We start from the raw sequence: 23,710 nt of genomic DNA, 5'->3' as shown, positions 1-23,710 counted from the left end.
CATCATCGGTCAATGCCACGTCATCATCCGTCTATGTGAACAGTGTCGTGAACAGTAACGTAGACAGTACCGTACACGTGAATAGTACCGTACATGTGAATAGTACCATTTTTCCTTTTATGCTCCTCCTAAGGTTTTTGACCATCCTGAGTTCAAAAGTGATGTCCGTTTTGCCGTCTGATTTCTCCTTTATTGTGAAATGACTATAATGCCCCTAAAATACATAAAATACTTAATTAAAATAAAACACATGTAATTAAATCACAAGAAGGTTAAATACATAAAAGTAAGGGTTGTTAGTAAGACTTGAAATGTAAAATGACAGTTTTCTCCTTTATAAATATACATTTTCTAACACTCAACAACAGTCGTGTAGCCTGTAGATCGGGTTTTTATAGACTCTACAAATTGAAATTTGCGTCCTTCACATATTTAGGTAATCTCAAGTCCATTAACTTTTATATAGTTTCTTGAGCATTTCTTTATGTTTTTTAAGTGTATGTGCCGACATGGAGCTTGAGGCACAATATATTGCTTTTAATGACTTATGGTAGTAGTAGTTGTTGGCTAGAAAGATTAATTCTGGAAGTGTTCAGTTGATGATATATAAATGTTAGATAAGCTGTAATTTGTTTGAGGAAATGTACATGTTTTAGGGGAGACTATGTCAAAATATTTACTAAGGATAAGATTAGTTGTATATTTGAGTTTACTGCTCAAAACTAGAATTGGTGTAAAATTGTAAGTTAAAATAAAAGTTTTGCCACCAAAATTTTATAGTTATTTAAATATTATGTTGAAATCTCTTTAGAAAGAATAATTATGATAGTAAATTAAATTTTTCTAATGAAATACTCACAAAAGTTTATCACTATATTTGCTCTATGCAAGTGATTTTTTGCACTTAATTTTTTGTTTTTAATTTATAATGCAGGTCATGTGGATAAGTACTACTTGTAAAGGAGTTTCCGATGCAAATTGAAGATGAAATAGTATTCTTTTTGTTTAATTATTGCCTTTTTGATATATGGCACATTATGTTTAAAGTTGAACATACTCTATATTTGTACTTGATGTCTATCTTTAAATTATGAAGTTCAACTTCATACATTGTTGTTTTGATACAATATTTTATATGTATGGTATATTTTGTTCATATGAAGTATAGTTTGAGAAAGATTTTGTATTATTATAAAAATTAGTAAGTACAAATTGATAGAGTTTGTTCTATTCCATTTAATAATTGTATCACAACCAATCTATAATAATTAAATGCTTCAAGTCCCTACTTTGTAATATCATAAGAATGCTTCAAATCATTCAATATTGTAGCATTTTTGTTAGGCTATGTAAAAATGCTTCGGTAGCATTTTGCAAATGCTACAACTCGTGTAATTTGTAGCATCTTAAAATTGCTAATATCATGAAATTTGTAGCATTTTTATTATGCCACGAGAGACAGTGTGATTGAATTTTTGAAGTGCTACTAGATTAAAATGTGTAGCATGATTAAAGTGCTACAAATAACATATTTGCAGCATTGTTATTATGTTATAAAAGATGATTTGATAGCATTTCTTAAGTGCTACATAATGTGTACTGGTAGCAACTATCTACTTCAACTAAAACTAAATATACAGCTTTTATTATATGCTACAAAATTAAAATTTTATAGCATTCTATAATTGCTATCAAGGGTGTTCGTGGATCGGATTTTATGGATTGAACATCAATCCATATCCGATCCATAATTTTGCGGATTATAATTTTTCAATCAAATCCAATCCACTGATTGATAAAATTCAATCCAAATCCAATCCATACATCTGCGGATCGGATGCAGATTTGACTCAATCCATATCCAATCTATACGTCTGAGGATCGGATGCGGATTTGACTGAATCCATATCCAATCCACCATTTTGCGCATTAGTTTTTGAATTAAAATTTTTAGTTCTCTCCAACTAATGAAATAAAAAAAATCTAATATAAAAATAATTTTGCTACCAATTAATTTAAAATTGAATAAAATTTAAATAAATTAATTGTTTAAATAAAGATAAAAGAATACATTTAAAGTTTCAAAATATAACACATCGAGACTAATTATTCAAATAAAGCTAGAATAATATGTTTAAAGTTTCAAAATATAACACATCAAGCTTAATTATTCAAATAAAGTCACAATAATACGTTAATATAACACCAAAATTAATTATTCAAATAAAGCTACAATTAATTGAAATGACGAAGTTTTGGAAACCAAACACAGTCTGATCCTTCACCAGGGCTGTTGCGCCTGTCGAGAAGCCGTACGGGTGGCGATCATGAAGGTTGTGATAGTGAAATTGTTCAGCTGGAATCAGTGATTGTGAAGTGGCTCGATGGGCTTGGGAAAGAAGATGGCTTGCTCTCCCCAGAATCGCGCGGCCAATGTCCTTCAAATCCGTGTCGAGAGTGTATCCAACCAGTATTGAGTGTTGCTAGTGTATGTGATGGCGGGGAAGCTTAGGGTTTTTTGTTTGTAAATTGTTAGTGACTTGGTGTCATGTTACTTTACTTTTGGGTAACTTTGCAAATTGTTGGTGACTTGGCGTTATGTTACTTTGCTTTTGTTAGTACATGTGACTTTGCTTTTATTTTGTTTTACAATTTTTACAAGTTATATTTGTATATTTTATTATTTAATTATTTTTCATTTTATATTATTATTGGGTAATGGCTAAGATATGTTATAGTGCTTATGTAACTATGTAATGTCACATTTGTAATATTTTTTAATTAAATTTATAATTATATATATATATATATATATATATATATATATATTTTACGAATTCACGGATTTTTGTGAATTTACAGAAATAAATACATATCCAATCCATCGACTGCGGATTTTTAAATTTTCAATTCATATCCAATCCACCAATTCACGGATCGAATTTATACGGATCGGATTGAGCGAATCAGACGGATTGAGCAGATTGGATTGGATTTTGAACACCCCTAATTGCTACTAAAAAGGAATACTTTTAGTAACGTGGGCTAACATAGCACTTTGCAAAATGCTACAATTTACTTTTAGTAGACTTTTAGTAGCACTTTTCATGTGCTACTATATCTCAGTTTTGTTGTAGTCAATAGCATTTAAATATGGTGATTCTAAACCAAGTATTTTGTTCATCATATTTTCTATGGCAAAATATATCTCTTATGGTATCAAGTGAGCTAACCACAAGCTTTTTAGAAGTTCAAAAATTAAGTTCGAGTATTTATATACATATACTGTTGAAATGGTAAAACCAAATTCTAGCATTGTTTTCTTGAATATGCATCAACATATAGAATCATGTATATATTTGTTTAAATCATTTTCTTAATCAACTACTTATTCACATGATTGTGCCCTACATACTTAAGTTATTCAAATCCATAAAGAATTATTGTATCTTGATTGAATACACATTATGATTACATGATTTACATGTGTAAAGTATTTTGAATCTTTCAGGAATTTTTATATAAATATGAGTATCAAGTAATCATGTAAATATGCTAACACAATTTCCTTGAGATGCATATAAAGTCTTTTGTAGATTGCTAGAATGATTAAAATTTGAAAAAAGGTATACATAATTGCAGAATACGTAGCTCGTAATCAATATTTGGTTTCTAGAAGAAACTCATGCTTTAGCTAATGATCTCATGATATTCATTAAGCTTATGTACAATTACCTATAGCATCTTTAGGTGTGTTGACTACAATTCTAAAATTCTTATTGTTTGTTTAATAGAATCTTGAGTTTTGGACCCCCCTAATGACATGCTTTTATGATTGTTTAGAAATTTAATAAAATGATGCATATTTCTAATGCCTAAGGGAAAACAAAAAGAAATGTTGAACTAAAAAAAAAAAACAAAACAAACGGACTAATTCAATTTTGATTTGATTTGATTTTTATTCAAAAAAGATAATCGACTTGAACTTAAAGGTGGCAATATAATTCATGACACAAACACAACAAGAATTTTTTTTTTTTTTTTGGCAGAGTTCTAGTTGCAAGAAATAAAGCACAAAAAACTGTTTAAGTGAATAACTTGAAACAAATCGGCTAATTTGATTTCATTCAACTCTATTTTTATTTGATTTTGTGAAAAGATAATGCAGTCAAATCTAGAGAGGGCAATTATGGGTCATGAAATGAATATGATAAGATTATTTTTGTAGAGTTCTAATACCCAAAAGAGGGAAAACACATGGAAATGTTGAACTGAAAAAACTGAAACAAACCAAGTAATTCTATTTTTTTTATTCGATTCTTATGAAAAGATAATCAAATCTAACCTAGAGGTGTAATATGGGTCACATCACAGATTCTACTAGAATTTTTTTTTTCATTTTCGAGTTGATATAAATTGATTCATAATCGTGTCAATAATCAACTCCTATCATGTTAACCCACTCATTAATCATATCATATTTCTGTTGGACTACCTTAGCATATTTACCCATTCATGACATGAGTATATAGTCATGTAACCATTTTCTGTCAACATAATAACTAGTTTATGACCTGTTTATCTATTTGTCATGTCATTGTGTTACCCATGTTGTCCTTCTAATTTGGTAATAATTAGGGATGGTAAAAAACTCTTGCAAGTATTAGATATATTAAGTCTAATGTTACCCCATTTTCCCAAAGGGTGTGGGTATAACTTTCTATGCCAATTGATTAGGTGACAAGGTATGGGTATAAACTACTATAACCCTTACTTGCTCATTAAACTTATTTGACTATTGTCTATTTATTTTTTTTAACATTTTAAAGTCAAATTAACAATTAAATAAAACAAATAACTTTTTTAGGTTGATAAAGACTAGCTGCTAGAAGCATTGTGTTGGCAAGAAGTTTAAAGAAATGCATTAAGCATTATGAAGTCGTGAGAAACTAATCCATTGGCTTGGTACTCAATCATAAGTATATATAACTTGATGGATTAAAAGTTTTATGAGCATCCTGCGTATTAGGTTCATCTATCTCATAAATCCATAGATAAAATCAACTCCTTACTAGCACCCACTTAAGAATTTAAAGTATCCAATTGAGTATCCAACGGATCCTTGTTGTTATTATTAATTAATTTGTTGGGCGCAACAGATTCATGATCACTTATTTTTCTAGTTTTATTTGTAAGTCTCGTTGTATCACATCCTCATCTAGAGCTAAATAATTAAGATATCTTTTTTTTAAATATATGTAAGATGTTAAAAAATAAAATGGGATACAAAGGGATAGGGGAATGACATGGGCATGTATACTTTTTAATAGGAAATCCTTGACCCATACCCATTCAAGCCCACAACGGGCAAAGTCTGTAAGCCTATTTCTCGTAATAGAGTAGCCTAAACTATCATATTCATGAGGACTTGAATTTATGTATGTAATGGTTGGAACCTTTTTATGTCTTTTCCTCGATTTGTCCCAAATAGCACTAGTAAATTGGCATCCTTGCACAATACCCAACCCATTGCCATCCCTAGTAACCCCGTCATATAGTAATGATCATATTGTCATGTTAATCAGGTAATCGAGTCAAACACGAAATTGATTTGTTTATCAATTGTTTTGTATTAACCTATTTATTAAATGGGTTGTATTCGTGTTCAATGAATTTATTATGATTATTAAATGGGTCATATCCATATTTGTTTAAACATAACATGAAATAATTATGACTGGACACAATAATCTGATTAGGCATCTATATGTAAAAGCTAAAATTCCAAAATAAAAATTGATAAATGTTTGATAAGTATGACTGTGAAATCAGATTTGGAGATTATTAAAAAATTAAAATTTTAATCAGATAATTAAAAATTATAAGGTTGCATTTATTGTTTTAGTATAAAAATGGAACACTCTGAATTTGATATGAAGTTTTTGTGATGTCCACTACTAAATGATTCATTGTTTAGTTTTTAAATAAAAATGTCTCAAAACTAATATATTTACACTAATGCCCTTTAAAGTATTATATACTTGTAGTTTTACAAGTTAAATAGTTTCATAAAATCAAAATAAATTTGTTTGACATTTCATAAAAGTGTGATGATATTAAATTATTTAAAGTTAAAAAAAAAGAATAGATATATAGTAACAACAATACAAGTGATTATATTTTAATATAAATAATGCATATATAAGTTGTATTGGGGCATACTTGAGAATTTAAACTTAATGACACAATTATTAAACGTCTGAAGTTTGGAATTTTCTAAATTTCAAACATTTTTTAAGTTTTGAATTTTTTTTTGGCAACTTATGTCTAATTTATAGATCGATACATCTGTATAAAAAAAGTAAACTTTTATCACTTTTATTTGAACAAGAAAAGGATTGAGTTGGAACTAAATATTATATCCAAAAAATATTCCTATTAAATATACCCATTTCTTATAATATAAAACTTAATCTTTTTTGTTTATATAACCATATTTTAATTTTTTTTATCTATTAAAAACAAACAAGATGATACTTATAGACTAATATTGAAAAGAACAAAACAAATATATTATTCTGACATTAATATTCAGATCCATTCAGACTTTAGTTAAATTCATAATTATTCAGATTCTAGATGAAAAAAAAATGCTACATAAGACTCAGGCTGACAAAAGTTAGAAATCTTGACTTTATCTTTTTTTTTAAGACATAATGTCTCAAAATTAAGTGATATTGTTTTCTAAAAATAGAATAAACAACCCATTTAACGTAAATGTCTTATGTTAAATCACATTTAAACATAAAATGAAAAATAATTTCCTTTTTTATTATAATTTAATGTCAATCCAAGTCTTTTACCACCCATACAAGTAGGGCTCTACCCCTAAATCTCTTATTGTTACATAAACATTTTAAAGAAATTTACCTATCAAACCATTTTTATATATTCATTATTAAAACTAGCCATCTAACATAATTTCTTAGCATAATAGTCATATAAATCCAATTTGGACCAAATTACCCTTAAAACCAACTACCAAATTTTAAACAACTAATGTATCGCTCAAAGACCATCGCCCAAATCGCTTGAATCTTGCCTCCTACTTCTACATTGCCCATCACCCCCATCATCACAATCACACAGCATCACAGTCCCCATCGTTAGTAACAAAGCTCGTATTGACGATGGTGTGAGGACCAGCTTTGATTCAATGGTATGACCTCTCACACTATTACAACAAGTTTCAAATGATTGGTAAATTATTGTTGATAGATGAGCAAAGTTAGGATATGTATTGGCATGAACAATTCAAAATTTTCTTAAGATTGATGTTTGTAAAATATTACACATTAGGTGTTTGTTAAAAAGTCTTGAAGAATTTTTCAATTATCTCAATAAATTTCCTGAGCTATTCCCTTAATTATACACTCTTTAGAATCAAAAGCATTTACTAAGATAAACTTTAAAGTATATTTTTTATTTGCTTAAATATTATTCTAATATCTACCGCACTTAACTTTCAGATATGCCTACAATAAAATGTCACCTTAGACACTAAAAATATCAACTGTGAATCACTTCATAGGTGTTTTGACAAATGTGACCAAAATGAAGAGAGTGATTAGCCTTATTTGAAAAAATACTGAAAAAAAAAGTTGTCCAAGAAATCAATATTCAGACCTTTTTTAGCGATTAAAGAAATTAGATTTAGTAGCATGATCATGCATAATTTTTTAGACAAGTTGTACAAAAAGTTGATGAACACTAAATGTGGTTTTGTCTTGGCAACAAGTTATTAAGTTTTCTTGATTCAAGAATGGTGTTTTATAATGGGACTCAAATTTGATGAATTGTTGGAGGAGTTCAAAAAAGAAAGGTTGTAGATTGCGAATACATTATGTTTATTTTAAGGGCAATGATGACTTTCTCCTTAAAGAATTAGACGAAATGTTAAAAGATTTTGATTTCACTAAAATCAATGACAATGATGCATTCACAATTTCCTTGTTCTTATAGCATATAGGGTTTTGTGTGCAAGATTCAATGGAAGACTAATTAATAAATTTATACTATATGTCATAATATATTTGGAATGTTTAAACAAGTTTTCTTAAGGAACACAATCGTAGAATATTGTTTATGATCAAATGAATAGTTCATTGAGTGGGAACATTGAAAAATTTAATAAAGAAGCCAGTAAGTAGCATAGACATAAGGTTTATAATTCTTTTGGCTTCTGTTATGTTGTATAGGTATGTAAATATACAAAGTAAATATGTGTAAATATAATATAGTGTTTTATGTTATATATTTTTTTCTTTGTAGACTTCTATTTTTTGATTTTTTCTATTATTTTTTGTTTTAATTTTTTTACTCAATAATAAATAGCTTGGAATTACAGTTCAATAAATTTGATAAACAAGTCCACATTCTTGTGAACTTCAATAAACAACATTGATTGTTGCCCCAAGTGTATCTTAATGAAAAAGAGATATGGTTTTTTGACTCCTCAATTGGCCTTTACAAGGATGATGAATATTTTGAGAAGTTGTTATCGCTTAAAATTCTCAACCCTTATTGGCTAGCATGCATAGGTTTGTATAAACACATAAGGAAAAGCAATATAAACATATAAGGAAGAGCAATCTAGTGCATGTTGACTATGCAACTGATAGAAAATTTTACCGCAATAAGTCCCCGACAATATTTATCGTGAAGTGTTAATGCCAATGTATATGTCTTATTTAATGTTTGACGGTAACCCTACTTTTAGTAGTGGCCTTTATGATTTCCTTAGAAAGAAGATTGCTTCAAATCTTTTTATAGGGGTTATTATATAAAAAGGCCTACTTTTGAACATTGATATAATATTCATCATGTACTTATTTCATATTTTTAGTTGTCGTTTATTTATTTAATATTTTGTCATTGAACTATTGTAGTGGAAAAAATGTAAAGACTCGAGAAAATGGTACTGATTTTGAATTAGGACCCAAATTTTTTTTTTATTTTCTTAGTGTTAAAAATAATGAAAGTAAAAAAAAAATGCAAACATGTCAAATGAGTTCAAACTTTCCAATGGGGCATCCTACGCCCCAAAATGAATTTAGGTACTGTAAAACATAGAATTACATGGTAAAAAATTAAAAAGTTATACCAAAGTGTGCTTCTCCATAAAAAAACTACTCACGGTCACAAGTTGTGACAAAAGCCAAGACCCACGATGCGATGTAGAGTGATTGTATCATTTTGAGCTAGATTTTTACACCGTAATAGGAAAAATGTGAGGATTGGTGCGGATTTGAATTGTGCCCAAAAATATTCTTTTTATATTTTATAACATTAAAATAGTGACAATTAGAAGAAAAAAATTATGTAAATATGTCAAAATAAGTTCAAACTTTTCGGAGGGGCATTCTAGGCCCCAAAATGAATTTAAGAATTATAAAACATAGAATGACCCAGTAAAAAATAGAAGAGTTGCCATAAGGTGCTTTTTTCCGCAAAAAAACCACCCATGGTCACAGGTTGTGGGTATGGCCAAGATGCGATGTGGAGTGAATGTTGCATTTTGAGTTAAAATTTTACACTTTGGTAAGGAGAAATGGAAGGACTCAGGGAAAATGATGAGGGTTTTGAATTGGGCGTCGTAAATATATTTTATAATATCTTCTAGTATTAAAAATAGCAAAAATTGAAAAAAAAAAATAGGTAAGCATGTTGAAATAAGTTCAAACTTTTCAAAAGGGCATCTTAGGCTCCAAAATGAATTTAAGAACCATAAAACGCTAAATCGCATAGAAAAAAAAACAGAAGAGTTGAAACAAAATATACATTTTTGCAAAACAATTGTCTATGTTTGTAAGTTCTGACCAAGGTCAAGGCCTAAGATGCCATGTTGAATGACTATTGTGTTTTGAGCTAAATTTTTACACCATGCTAAAGAAAAAGTTAAGGACATGGGGAAAGTTGTGTTAATTTTGAATCTGGCCCTAGATTTTTTTTTATATTTTCTAGTGTTAAAAATAGAGAAAATTTAAAAAAAAAGTAAATATGTAAGAATGAGTTCAAACTTTTTAAATAGGCATCTTAGGTTCCAAAATGAATCTAGGCATCATAAAATGCAGAATAGCACCATAAAAAACAAAGAAGTGCAGCAAAGTGTGCTTTTCTAAATAAGAAAAAAATTGCCTAAAGCTGCATGTTGTGGCTAAGGCCAAGGCCAATATACGATATAGAGTGACAATCGTATTTAAACTAGATTTTGGTACTATAGTAGGGAAAAATGCAAGGTCTCATAGAAAATGGTATGAATTTTTATTCATGCTCTAATAATATTTTTTTATATTTTTTAGTGTTGAAAATAGCAAAACTAGAAAAAAAATATGTAAGTATATGGGAATACGTTCAAACTTTCTGTTGTTATGGTCATGTTCCCCACAACAATGACAAATTATAGTTGTCTGAGACTTATCCTTACCTCTAGATAGTATTCTTTGTATTTTTTTATGACTAGGCCAAGATTGTATATTTGGTGGGTTTATTTAGATGTTTTTCATAATTTTCCATGTCACCATCTCACCAAAAGGAATAATTGGTTCTGAATATGCCATCACCAACGCTTTGTTTATGTAGTAATGAGAATAAAGGCTGATTGAATTAACTCGAAGGTATAAGCAAATAGCAATTGCATGAGCACAAATAAACTATCGAGTGTGAACACTTTACAACTACTCGTCTTGTTCATTATGTTAACATGATCCTCCTTGATACCGCTTTACTTCAATTGAAAATTAATAGTCAGAGACATAGAAAATACACATTTTGCTGGCAATGTCTTTTTACCGTCATATATATTTTGTGCCCATGTTGTAAGGCAAGTTGTCATCAACTCACTACTTTCTTTCTATCATAAAACCATTGTTGCATTGTAAGTTTAATATGTTCAACCAATTGATTAATATGAAATTTTCTCAATTTCTTCATCAAAGCATTCATACTCTCTGCAATGTTAATGGTTAGAATGTTATACATTCAACCTTTAAAATATGATTAAATCTAATAAATAAAGCCTATGTCCTCTTAATACTTTGTTGCACCTGCATGCATACCTAACAACCTCTCCATTTGCTTTTCAAACTCTACGAGATCGTACATTTTCACTACTTGTAGAAAAGCTGGCCAGAAAGAATATTTTTATAGTTTCTCAAGATTCTTGAAATACGTTGCCTTCCAAATGATAAAAATAAACGTTGCGTGGCATAGTATGAAATACCGAATAAATAACTTCATGCAATCTCATCATAAACCATTCACAAGAAGTATCATTTTCTTAATCTACAATTCCAATGGCTATCGAATACATTTTGTTGTTCCCATCCAAGCATATTACAACTTACAAGTTTCCTCAATATTTACCTTTTAGATAAGTCCTGCCTATTGAAGTCACTTGTTTGATTGACTGCATAAATCTTTTAATGCAAGATCTAAGAGCAATAAAATAATACAATAAATTATTATCCATCTACTGAAAGCCAATTTACTGTATCGTCATTTAGCTTTTGTAAGATATTGTTATGTAAATTTTATTGTACTCACAAGCACACGAATCTATTGTAGTATAGATCAATGGTGAAGAATGTTAATGCCACGAGAAGGTAGATTTAATTATAGGTAGGGTTAATTTTTCAAGTTTATATGTGAATTGGTTGGAGACGATTTCTGAGCAATACTAAGATTTAAAATAAAAAAATGTAGGAATAAATTAAGGATGAAAATAATGCAAATGAAACACTTGAATCTTTGGATTGACATTGAACAATTCACCATAAGATTAATATTCTTTTTCAGTTTCAATTAAGTTATGAGGGTATTTCCATTACTCATAAGTCTCATTCTAGTAAAATGGTATCAAACACTCATTGCGCCAGGGAAAAATAATCTTCTGTCAAATGTAGCGTTAAGTATACATTGTTTTAGGTGATAATAATCTTTTTGTAGACAATGTAGAAAGATCACTAAATAACTTGATACACTCTCTGCTGACACTTAATCAAGAGAACCACGACTATTAGAGATGAGTTTTTTCTCCTCTAATAAATATAATGTAAAGTACTCATCATGCCAAACAGTAATAATCTTGCACTTAGGAGCCAATGTACTGTGAAAAATCTATACAAGATTTACTATTTGTCAACGATGAATCAAAACAATCTATATAAATCAAAGAGAGAGATTGAAATAAACTTACCAAATTAAGTCATGAATTATGTTGAAGCTTTACCTTTAACTCAAGCTTGAAATTAACTCAGGCACTCATCATTGAACTAGGGGTAAAATTGTAATTTAATGTTAAAATATGTAGAAATACAAGATAGAGTAAGAACACAAAAAATGGAGCTCAAATTTAGATCTCGAACTGTCTAATTAGGGGAGAGCTCATTACTTATAAATACAATGGGTTAATTATGGCCATCCGATGAAAACAATTCGTAAGCATAAGATTGCGCCATGTGGCAATCTCTGATACGTCATTAGGGCTATAATTCAAGGTGTTATATGTAATGTACGTTTGTTTTTCGATCCAATAATATGTTGTCACGTCATCGGTCAATGTAAAGTCAACAAGCTGTGATTTGATGTATTGCATGAAACATGCACACATTTTTCAGCCCAATAATATACTGCCACGTCATTAGTCAATAGTAAACGCGTATGCGGGTTGAATAAGATACTATCATATCATCAATCAATGCCATATCAACTTGGCCCCTCCAAAATTAACATACGTCTTAAAATTATAATTTTATTCTTTAAGCCCTTCCTAAGGTTTTTAATTATTTTGAGCTCAAAAATGTTATATGTTCTGCTATCAGATTTCTCATTAATTGTGAAATGATCAAAGTACTCTTGGAATATATAAAATACTCAAATTATAATAAAACACACAAAATCAAAGTGTAGAGAACTTAATTACATAAAAATATAGATGTTAGTGAGACTTGGAGTGTAAAATGGTGATTTTACCTTTTATAAACATACACTCTTCAGCACTCAACAAACATAAGAATATTTGAAAAGTAAATTATATGACTATCATATCTCTTTATTTTGATTCAAAGACTTTTCTTTACTACGATATGTTTACTTGCATAATAAATCAATTTTATGATTAATCTTTATATCCAAAATGATATCCTTTGGAGTATATATTTACTTGGTATCAAGAAACTTTGGCTTAATAATTTCCCTGATAATCCAACTACTTGCTTGACGAAGATCATTATCGAAAATATTATTTTGGTAAGTGTGCACCATGTCAGATCTCTTCACTAACCACTGCATATTCTCCTTGTAATTCTCCTTTGCTGCTTGAAGTCACTATTTACATGTCTCCACAGTACAACAAGCCTCCCAACGTATGTTTGTGCATCAAAAGAGCTTAAATTTGTCGAGAGGGCATCACAAGAGCTTGGATTGTAACTTTAGGCAATGTGGTTAACAAAATTAAAGTCCTGCCATAGTTTATCGAATTAGAGTTCATATGTATAATAGCACTTATCATTTCATCATCTAATATGTCTATAGGTTGCGTTGGGCAATTTGTGCCTCAAGCCATTTTTACCATCATAAAATATTTGTTTGAACTAAACTTTGACACTTAATATATCATAATAATAAACTATTCAAAAATTACATTTTTTTTATATATAAAAATGCTTTTAACTTTGTCATTCTACTTCCTATGACATCATCATAAGTTTCCCATGAATTGTTATAATACTTCTTAAGCATTGAGTTTGAAGCAAAATAAAATAAATATGATTTCATTACTAAAATAATGATGCATTTCTTCAAAAATACAATCAACTACAAATAATTAATATTAAAAATATGATTACAAGAAATCTTGCGGGCGATGGTAGATATCGCCCGGCAGTGGATGCCGTCACCTTGGCAACAGTCTCTATCACCCCCATGTATCGCAGGCAATGGCTATTATTGCCCAAGCTATATAGAATATGAACTCTGATCCTGGGTGACGACAGCCAACCATCGCTTTTGATTTAGTTTTCTCCACAATATCGTGAAACATAAAATTAATCAGATTTTATCTAATTTATGGACTCATATAAGAAAATATCTATCCACGTTGTAATAAAAACTAACAAAGACATTCATTTGTGCAAAACTCATACATAAAACTCACTCAATCTTACAACATAAATTTTGTAAGCATTAATCTTAAAATTCTGCTTGATCTTTTATTTATTTATTTACTTCTGGTATGTGTTGAATGATTTTGTCTTCAGTGTTAGGTAACAATAGTTATTTGAAGCATGTGAGATTAGAAGTGAAATGGAAAGAGTTTTATGGAGTTTGTGTTTGCTTGTTAGATGGAGTTTTGTGGAGTGGATTGCTACCAAATAAATTTGGTTGGTTTGTTTTAAGGGTAATTTGGTCCAACTTAAGTGTATGTGGCCATTTTGATAAGAAATTTAGTCATAAGGTTAGTTTTGATAATGAATCTATAAAAATCTCTAGATAGGTAAATTGCTTAAAAATTTTATTAATTAAACTAATTAGCACCAATAAGATTAAAAAAAAAAGATATGCACCTTAAAAGCAACGCCTCTTCCAACAGTAGGGATGATAAGAAAACTTGGATTTGAAAAAAATTAGATTCATATAATAAAAAGTACAGTTTCAAATGTAGAAATTGATAATCCCCACAATTTTAGATGTAAATCCGGATGTACTTGCATCTAAAAAATCAAATATTCAAATTTGCGTATTTTTTTAAATAATTTAAATAACAATAAAATATATATATAAGAAAACACAAGCCTTAAGCTAAAAATACATTACACATAAACATTATAACACACCAAGAACCCATTTACATTATTTTAGATTTGTTCAGTATTTTAAATTATTTTAAATTTGTCATTTGTGGTGTTATTAACTTGGATTATTATTAACAATTATTTTAGATTTATTCATTATTTGATGATTATTGTTTTTTTATTTTTTTAAACAAGTACTATATTATAAATTTACAAATAAATATTTTAAATTTATAGATCTAAATATCCAAAATATCCTGTGAGAATTTATACGACTATTATCAACATCCGAATCTACATTATTTTTTACAAATCTGAATGTACATCTAAATTTCAAAACAACAATATGAATTTAAATCGAAACACACGTTTTGCAATTCCCGCAACAGTACCTACGAGCTTAAAATCGATCATCACAAATGAAAAACTTCTTATTTATCTTTTTATAAATTTACAAATAATTAACTTAGATTATTATTAACAATTATTTTAGATTTATTCAATATTTGATGATTAATATTTTTATTTTTTAAATAAGTACAATATTATAATTTTATAAATAAATATTTTAAATGTATAAATCCAAATATTTAAAATATCTTGTCAGAATTTGTACAACTATTACCGACATCCGAATCTATATTAATTATTACAAATTTGTATGTAGATCTAAATTACAAAACAACAATATGAATCTAAAGCCAAATACACTTACGTCCATATTCATATCCGGGTTTTGCAATTCCTGCAACACTAAAATACCTAACAGAGCTTAAAATCGATCATCACGAATGAAAAACTTCTTATTTATCTTTTTATATTGCCTCAACGCCATCTTTTAAGCTTGTTTACATTTTGTTCAATTCTTTTGAGTTAATTTTATTTTTTTTATCCACTTCGATTAATCATTTCTTTTTTGGGCCTCTCATGAAACGCACTCGCCGGCACGTGTGAAACAGGGACTAGTGTTAGTACGTCGCTAAAGCCTGAAGACTTCCAAGTTCCAACTCTGTAAAAACTCGCAACGAGCTATTTGAATTTCTAAACAAACTCTCATCGTCCTCTTCCCCCAATTCAAATCCCTGCCACCACCGTCTTTTCTTTTTAAAATTCCCCAGATCTGGGACCCTCACCTTGAGTTATCACGGTTGATCCCACTGGATCGGAGATGCCGGTGGCTGCTTCTGCTATCTACTTCTTAAATCTTCGTGGCGATGTCCTCATCAATCGTCTCTATCGCGACGATGTCGGGTAATTACTTCTTTTTTTAATGTATATATTAAATTTCATTTGTTTGTCTACATTTCCCCATTCCCCATTTTTCTTAAAACTAATGTCAAATCTTTTCGCTATAATTTTTTTAGGGGAAATATGGTGGATGCATTTCGAACGCATATTATGCAAACAAAAGAATTAGGGACGTGTCCGGTGCGCCAGATCGGAGGCTGCTCTTTCTTTTACATGAGAATCAGCAATGTTTACATTGTTATTGTTGTTAGCAGCAACGCTAATGTCGCTTGCGCATTTAAGTTTGTTGTCGAGGTATTTAATATTTATCATCTTAATGTAGCTCATACCTAGAATGTTCTCGATGAGTAGTAGCTCAATACTGCTAGGCTGCTGTTTTTTGTGCAGGCAGTTGCTCTGTTTAAATCTTATTTTGGTGGTGCTTTCGATGAAGATGCTATTCGGAATAATTTTGTTCTGATTTATGAGCTGTTGGATGGTAAGGGATTCAACTGAGATATTGATTGTTAAATATGTTTTGATAGATAAATTTATGATGGCTGGAAGTTGCTATGACTGATGATTGGATTGGACCAGTGCATAACTTGTTTATTTGTTCTAGGTTAAGTATAATGTTGAATCATGTGAGGAAATGAATAAATTGTTTTTTTCTTTTTTTCTTCTCAGATATCCACAGAAAATCACCATAGTCTACTTAATTAAACAATTTTGTAGTTCAAAGCATCTTGTAGAAATTCCAACCTGCAAAAAATAATTGTACTTCAGTGTTTTTCCGAACAGCTCAGTTACTGTGAAGGAAGAATTCCGTATTTCCAGGTTCTGTAACATCATATTCATTTTTTTTTTCTTTTGAAGGGAGGGAGAGGGAAATATACTATAATATGAGTTCTTTAATGTCTTTATTAAACCAGACAAATAGTTCCTTTGGTGCTATAAATTCTCTTTCCCACAGCTTTTGCATCTCTTGGATGTTGTTGATTCTAATAAAATGTAGTGAGTTTCTAGCTTTATAAGGATAACTTAAACAAGATGGTTCATCTTGTTCGTGATACTTATTCGTTTTTATCTGGATGGTTCATCTTGTTCGCGATACTTTTTACCTTCCATTCCGGAATCCCAATCAGGGTTTGGATTTCGAATTTTATCTGGATTACCAAAATGTGATAAAGAAATAGCTAAATCGAAAATATCAATTGAAGTGTGGAAAGTGTCTTACTAACAAAGTAGTGTAACCGTAGGACTTAATTACTCCACCAAGAGATTGACAGAAAGACTGTGCTCAATTCGGCAGCTGACAGTCCTTTAAGTTCAAATATCACAACTGGAAATATAAAAAATAGAAGAGATGCAATAGAATCAAACCGTACAAGTTGGTGTTTTAAGATGAAAAATATTGAGTGTTTCAAATATCACATCTGGAAATATAAAAAATAAAAGAGATGCAATAGAATCAAACTGTACAAGTTGGTATTTTAAAATGAAAAATATTGTGTGTTTACAGCACTGTTAAGATCTTTTTACTCCATAAGTTGGCATTAAATTAACCATTAAATTGCGTGAATGATTGTGATCAATCTCTATAATGCAGAAATCATGGACTTTGGTTACCCGCAGAATCTCTCTCCTGAGATTTTAAAGCTTTATATCACTCAAGAAGGGGTGCGGTCACCATTTTCATCCAAGGTTAGTTGTTTTTTAGTAACATATTTTAGTAAATGCTTTTCTTAAGGCAGACTTCTATGACTTCTGTTTCTGATTAATTTTTTTCATCTTTGTCCTCAAACAATGTGTTTACTGATGCATGTGTTTAAGGGTTCATCTAATATTCTATGTTCCTGCTATTTAAGTAATGTTTAATGTTTATTTCTGTCATGTGCAAATATAAATAGCCTACAGATAGACCTGTCCCTAATGCAACTTTACAAGTTACGGGTGCAGTTGGTTGGCGTAGAGAGGGACTTGTTTACAAGAAAAATGAGGTGATTAAACTCTCTCTCTCTCTCTCTCTGTGAGTCTACATGGTAGCCAATTTACTGGATTCTATAATTTGTTTGTGCAGGTCTTTCTTGATATTGTGGAAAGTGTAAATCTTCTGATGTCTTCAAAAGGTGAGGAAACTGTTTTTCAAAGTATTTTTGATGATTATTTTATTTTATCAATTTCTTTGTTGCTTACAATTAACTTGGTGATTTTAGGTAGTGTTCTACGTTGTGATGTAACGGGGAAGATTCTTATGAAATGCTTCCTCTCGGGAATGCCTGATTTGAAGTTAGGTTTAAATGACAAAATTGGCCTTGAGAAGGAGTCACAGCTGAAATCACGTCCTACTAAGAGGTTAGACTGTGATAGCATGTGTGTATTATCTTTCTATGTTGCAATGGTTTTGATTTTGTTACCTGCATACTTGTTACAATGTCCTGCTTCTAGTATAATGATTGCATTAGCAGTGGCTTTTGTCATGCATAGTGTTTTAGCTTAAACTAATAAAGTTCATGGTTTCCTAGAACAGTTCATAGTGTAGTGATTCTATATATTTCTTTTTCATTTTTAATTGTTATAGGATGATTATGTACAAATTGTTTATAACTATCCTTTAAACATACTACTTGCTGTTTTTTAATTTCAAAATTCTGGTATTTGGATCATGGTGCCTTTTGATTTTACTTGAATTTGGTTTCAACAGTGCAAAGTTTGCTTTGTTTAGTTGTTTTCTTACGATAATTATATTTACAAGTCAGTTTCTTTTAATATTTGAAAATACTATTCTTGCAGTGGTAAAACAATTGAGCTTGATGATGTTACTTTCCATCAATGTGTAAACTTGACAAGGTTTAACTCAGAGAAGACAGTGAGTTTTGTGCCACCAGATGGTGAATTTGAATTGATGAAGTAAGTTGAGAAATCTTCTCTTACAATCTTATATCTTTAGTTTATACATTTTTCGGATTTTCCTTTAATTGTGAAAATGTGAAACTTTCAATTTTCTAGTGAAAGTTATTGCTGCTTTTGAAGATACCTGCATTTAGTAGAAATATCAGTTGCTTAGTCATGAATTTATACCCAGGGATAGTAATGAACTTGCTTAGCAACAAGTGTTGATTGACATGATGCATCTAGGTCAATCTATTTCCCACATGAAGAACTAACACACCTGAGGAAAACTTAAAAAGACTTTCTTCTTTGATTTGTAAAATGTTTCCAATGTTTTTTCTTTACAATTTTTGGTTGTAGAAGGGTTGAGGGCAATGATTACAAAGAGAGAGGGCTTGAGTGGGTTAAAAGTTTATGAAAACAAAGACCCAATTTGATTTTGCTGGAGAAGGAAGTAATTTCTTTTCCCATTTTCAATTTGGGTTCTCCCACAGTGAAGGATTTTGTAAATTTCTTTACACTTGATATGAGCCCTTGATATTGTTATCCTGCTTTTGTTTATGGTATTGTAGTTGTTAGTTTTGCATCTCTAGTGTTTGTATTCAGAAAACAGTTTTTATTTCTGATTTCTCTCTCAAACTGTGGTGCAATATAGAAAGTGTGATCACTGCCTGTTTTCTGGAAACCGATCCAAATCTGTTTTCTGGAAGTTAGATTGTGATCTGGCAGCGGCCAGACAACCGTAGGGGTGGAATCCACAGATAACGGGTTAATTTAATCCTGCTTGTGTACTGATTCCATCTCATATGTTTTGTATTGTTTCATTTTCTTTATTTTCTAACAAAAGAAGCATTTCCAAAAAAAAAAAAAAAGGAGCATCCAGTAGTTGAGCATGCCATCACAGTTATTTGCTCCATTTATTGGCACCTCAGCCTGTTATAAATTCTGCTTTTTCCGGTTCTTCCACACTTCTGTTACTTCACTTCATCAAACATGATACTGTTTGTTTGCTGTTTAACAATGATAAGAACTGTTTGATATTCATTTTGATGGATTTCATGCTTTTCAACTGTTGGGCTCCTTAAACAACTTTTACATTTTGATCAACAATAGTTTTCAGGAAGTTCATTATGTTGGTTTATGGCCATTTTTTATTCTTTTTTTCAATAATCTTTTCCCACAGATCATGGAAGTTAACATTATTGGTTTTAAGTTGGACTCTTCATTCATTATTTTAGTTCTTGTTTCAGCCACTGTTTCCCTACTCATAATTTATTTCTTATGAGCTGATTTCTCTGTCATTCCTATATGGGAGTCTCTAATAAATATTAAATATTGTGTTATCTCGTTGTGGGTGCTATAAGTTATCAATTATAATGTCTGGTTATTTGTTTTATTTTCCTTAGGTATCGTATCACCGAGGGTGTAAATCTTCCATTCCGTGTCTTGCCAACTATTAAGGAACTTGGTCGAACACGTATGGAAGTAAATGTTAAGGTCTGTACCATGACATTTCTGAAGCTGTCTTTAGATTTCCAGAGTTATGTGGTTGGCTTATGTATTTTAAGTTTCAGATAAAGAGTGTCTTTGGTGCAAAAATGTTTGCGCTTGGGGTTGTCATCAAAATTCCTGTACCAAAACAGACGGCAAAGACAAGTTTCCAAGTGACATCAGGCCGGGCAAAGTACAATGCTTCAATTGATTGCTTGGTTTGGAAGTGAGTATTTCAACTCGTTATTTGGAGTCTAACTTTTATTTGACATTGCTATCACAATGTTGTTTACGCTTTTCTTTTAAATTTAACTTTTTATCTGTTTATTTCTTTTTTATTTATGTGCTCAGAAAGTTTCTTGTTTTCCTGCAGTTTTCATATAGAAGTTCGTTTTGTACACCATCAAATGTACTTTATTTTTCTGTTAATTTTTTTAAAATTATAAGTAACTCTCTCTGGAAAAGGATGAAATATCAGAAACCTATATCTGAACCCCAATTGATGGTAGAGAGTCTGAAATTATGTATGTGCTAGTTGGAATATATTTGAACTTCAAAATGCTAATGAAAAGGCCTACTGAGTTTATGAAATTCATGTACGGCTGCATCAGTGAGATGCATTTGATTCCAATAACATGAGATCTTGGCAGCTTTTAGATGTAGAAATGTTGAAAGTGATATGAAGTGAGAGGCTTTTGACTACAATTAACTACTGAAGTGCTCTGAAAACTTGCTTGAATATATTTTGTAAGTCTTAAAATATAATTGTGTAAGATCAAGGTGTAACAGTGCTTTTCTGAGCTAATTTGGGTTGGTTTTCTAGTAGAGCACTTAAGGTGAGAAATAGCATAAACCCCATTAGCCTCATTGATCTTTGGGTTGTACATGCTTTCCACGCATCTAAAAATGTTTTTGGTCATTGTTGACAATTTCTATTTCATATTAGTAAATGCGGATTTGAGAATGGAGTTTAAGCAGGCTCAATAGATTTAACCTTCTGATTTCAGGTCATGAAATGTCATCATTATTTCATGATATTATGCATTGATGTCTATTTTAGTTGTATCATTTTTAGTATTTTGAGGCCAGATGCAGTGTGTTTTAACTGTAATACTTCATTTCTGTTATAGCTGCAACAATTAAACCTTTTTCTTTCTTCTTCAAACAAGAAATAATGTAGCTCAAATTATCTTCTCACACATCTGCTCTTGTTATTTTGTTTCATTTATGTTGTTCATGTTGCTGTTTAGGTTTAATCCCAAAAAGTTGCTTAGTATCATCTTTTCATTTTTTTTGCAGGATAAGAAAATTTCCAGGACAAACTGAGCCAACCATGAGTGCAGAGGTTGAGTTGATTTCCACAATGGCCGAAAAGAAATCGTGGACAAGGCCACCAATTCAGATGGAGTTTCAGGTTTCTTATTATGTTCTACTGAAATTTATTTAAATTGCATTCATGCGAATAATTTTATTTGTCGCATGATAACGTGCTATGCATTGTTTTGTTGCCTTGTTAACTTCATGTTGTATAGTCAGGAGATCAAATGTTGTTCTCACTGCATTGTTGCGGTACTGTACTGGGATTCCATCATGCAGTCTGCACTTTTTAGATTAGCATTATTAGACAGCAGTTGGAGTAAACATTTTCTGGTTAAATGGACTGGTTAATAAGTTATAAATAGAATAAGCTTTTTTTTTTTCTTTATAACTTTCTATCTTATGCAAAATCACTGGTTACATTTGGAACTTATTGCCTACTTTGCCCTCTCCATCGCTTTCAACTGAAATGCGAGAGGTTACTGCTGGTGAGACGAGGAATATTATCCTTGAGTTACTTGGGAGTATATCCATTATCCTTCTATCGAACCTTGACTGTGATTGGCTGATCTGAATAGTTGAAGAAGGTCTGTGGTTCGTTATTCTAAAAAACTGATCAATGTTGCCTTGGATTTAGACTTGGTGATTACTTTTTTTCTTCCTACGGATGAAAGTTTAGAAAGGGGTAATGTGGTTTCTGATAACATTTTATCCCCTGATTCTGTAGAAGATAGATGTTGCTTGACATCTATAAATGGTTACTATGAATGCTTTACAGTTATGTAGCTTTAGCTATTTGTTTTGTTATCTGTAAAAGTTAAGCATTATGAGAATATGAAGAGTGTTAAAAATATATGAAAGATTAGCTTTTCATTTACAGCTTCTGAAATTAACATGTACATAATCTGCATAATTTCTTACAGAGGAGGAAAACTGACTGACTTTTATATTTGTCATTGCAGGTTCCCATGTTCACAGCATCAGGTTTACGTGTTCGTTTTCTCAAGGTAATTGTTTTTCACTTCAGAAAAAAGGCATTCCTTCTATAGGAAGAACTTGGAATTGACCCTGGCAATTTTCTGCAGGTTTGGGAGAAGAGTGGGTACAATACTGTTGAGTGGGTTCGTTATATTACCAAAGCTGGTTCATACGAGATTAGGTGCTAGAAACATGTGAGTACTTATCAGACAACTTTGGTGGGACGGGAATGTTTGCCAGTTATTGTAGTTAAGCCGAAAGGAATAATTCCTAGATTTGCTTTGCTGACAAGGTGAAAAAACCTCCAGCATCCCTCTCAAAATTGATGCAGCTTCAACTTCTGTTTTCTTGTATTTTCGGGGCATATTTAATTGTTCTCACTGGAGTTCTGTCAATATTAATACTGTCATTGGATATCTTGTTTTGATGTGTGTTGTATAGGCTAGCGTCATGATAGAAATCAGAAGATGGGGCAAATTTTCCGGACAGCTGCAATTGTTTATTGCAATTACCTACACTTTTGCTCATTTGTAATGATAAAATTTTAGAGTGAAAATGACTGATGTTTTGGAGTTTGGATGAATCTCTTAAAATAGTGGTGATAATTGATGTAGTAGTTTATGCCGGAACTTGTATAACTCAGTGGCAGAATATTCTTTATATTCTGTACTAATTTTGTGCCCATGTCCATGTGTCCTTTCATATCTTCTTGGCTTTCACTTCGACAGTTATTATGAGACCCACAAAAGGAACTCTTGACCTGCCTTATTGCTTTTCCCATATGGCTTTGTACAACTTTACTTGATAGACACATTGTAATGGGATTGGAAGGCAGTAGTTGTACACTTGTACGAGAATGAGTGATGTTTATTCTACCATTTTGATTTTTATTTGTTTATTCATTTTTTCCCCGCGAGCATGTGCTATTCCGATTACTACAAGTGAACCATCTG

At 30.6% G+C, this 23,710-nt stretch overlaps 1 protein-coding gene across 2 annotated transcripts; it reads left to right on the top strand.

Moving 5' to 3' along the window:
• The first annotated feature begins 15,570 nt into the window (after positions 1 to 15,570).
• LOC102611906 (AP-2 complex subunit mu) lies at positions 15,571 to 23,461 on the top strand. Of its 2 annotated transcripts, XM_015532479.3 has the most exons (14): positions 15,571 to 16,103; positions 16,217 to 16,394; positions 16,488 to 16,578; positions 17,689 to 17,783; positions 17,990 to 18,079; positions 18,160 to 18,208; positions 18,296 to 18,434; positions 18,873 to 18,989; positions 20,378 to 20,468; positions 20,546 to 20,688; positions 21,762 to 21,876; positions 22,742 to 22,786; positions 22,865 to 22,951; positions 23,199 to 23,461. In XM_015532479.3, exons 1-13 carry the CDS (start codon positions 16,021 to 16,023, stop codon positions 22,943 to 22,945), a joined length of 1,317 nt encoding a protein of 438 aa, XP_015387965.1. In that variant the 5' UTR covers positions 15,571 to 16,020; the 3' UTR covers positions 22,946 to 22,951; positions 23,199 to 23,461. The 2 variants fall into 2 exon arrangements, with proteins under 2 accessions (XP_015387965.1, XP_052295924.1); XM_052439964.1 differs by having other exon boundaries at positions 15,572 to 16,103; positions 22,865 to 23,461.
• Positions 23,462 to 23,710: the final 249 nt, after the last annotated feature.

Source organism: Citrus sinensis, chromosome 4 (genome assembly GCF_022201045.2).
Source record: "Citrus sinensis cultivar Valencia sweet orange chromosome 4, DVS_A1.0, whole genome shotgun sequence".
In the NCBI taxonomy this organism is placed as follows: domain Eukaryota; kingdom Viridiplantae; phylum Streptophyta; class Magnoliopsida; order Sapindales; family Rutaceae; genus Citrus; species Citrus sinensis.
This window is presented reverse-complemented; position numbering and strand designations above follow the sequence as displayed.

Bases quoted from the DNA above. Each gene is read 5' to 3' on its own strand.
- LOC102611906 (XM_015532479.3), top strand. From the start codon at position 16,021: ATGCCGGTGGCTGCTTCTGCTATCTACTTCTTAAATCTTCGTGGCGAT. The intron at 18,209-18,295 runs GTGAGGAAACTG...TGGTGATTTTAG, and splicing joins TCTTCTGATGTCTTCAAAAG to GTAGTGTTCTACGTTGTGAT. The intron at 20,469-20,545 runs GTCTGTACCATG...TTTAAGTTTCAG, and splicing joins GTATGGAAGTAAATGTTAAG to ATAAAGAGTGTCTTTGGTGC.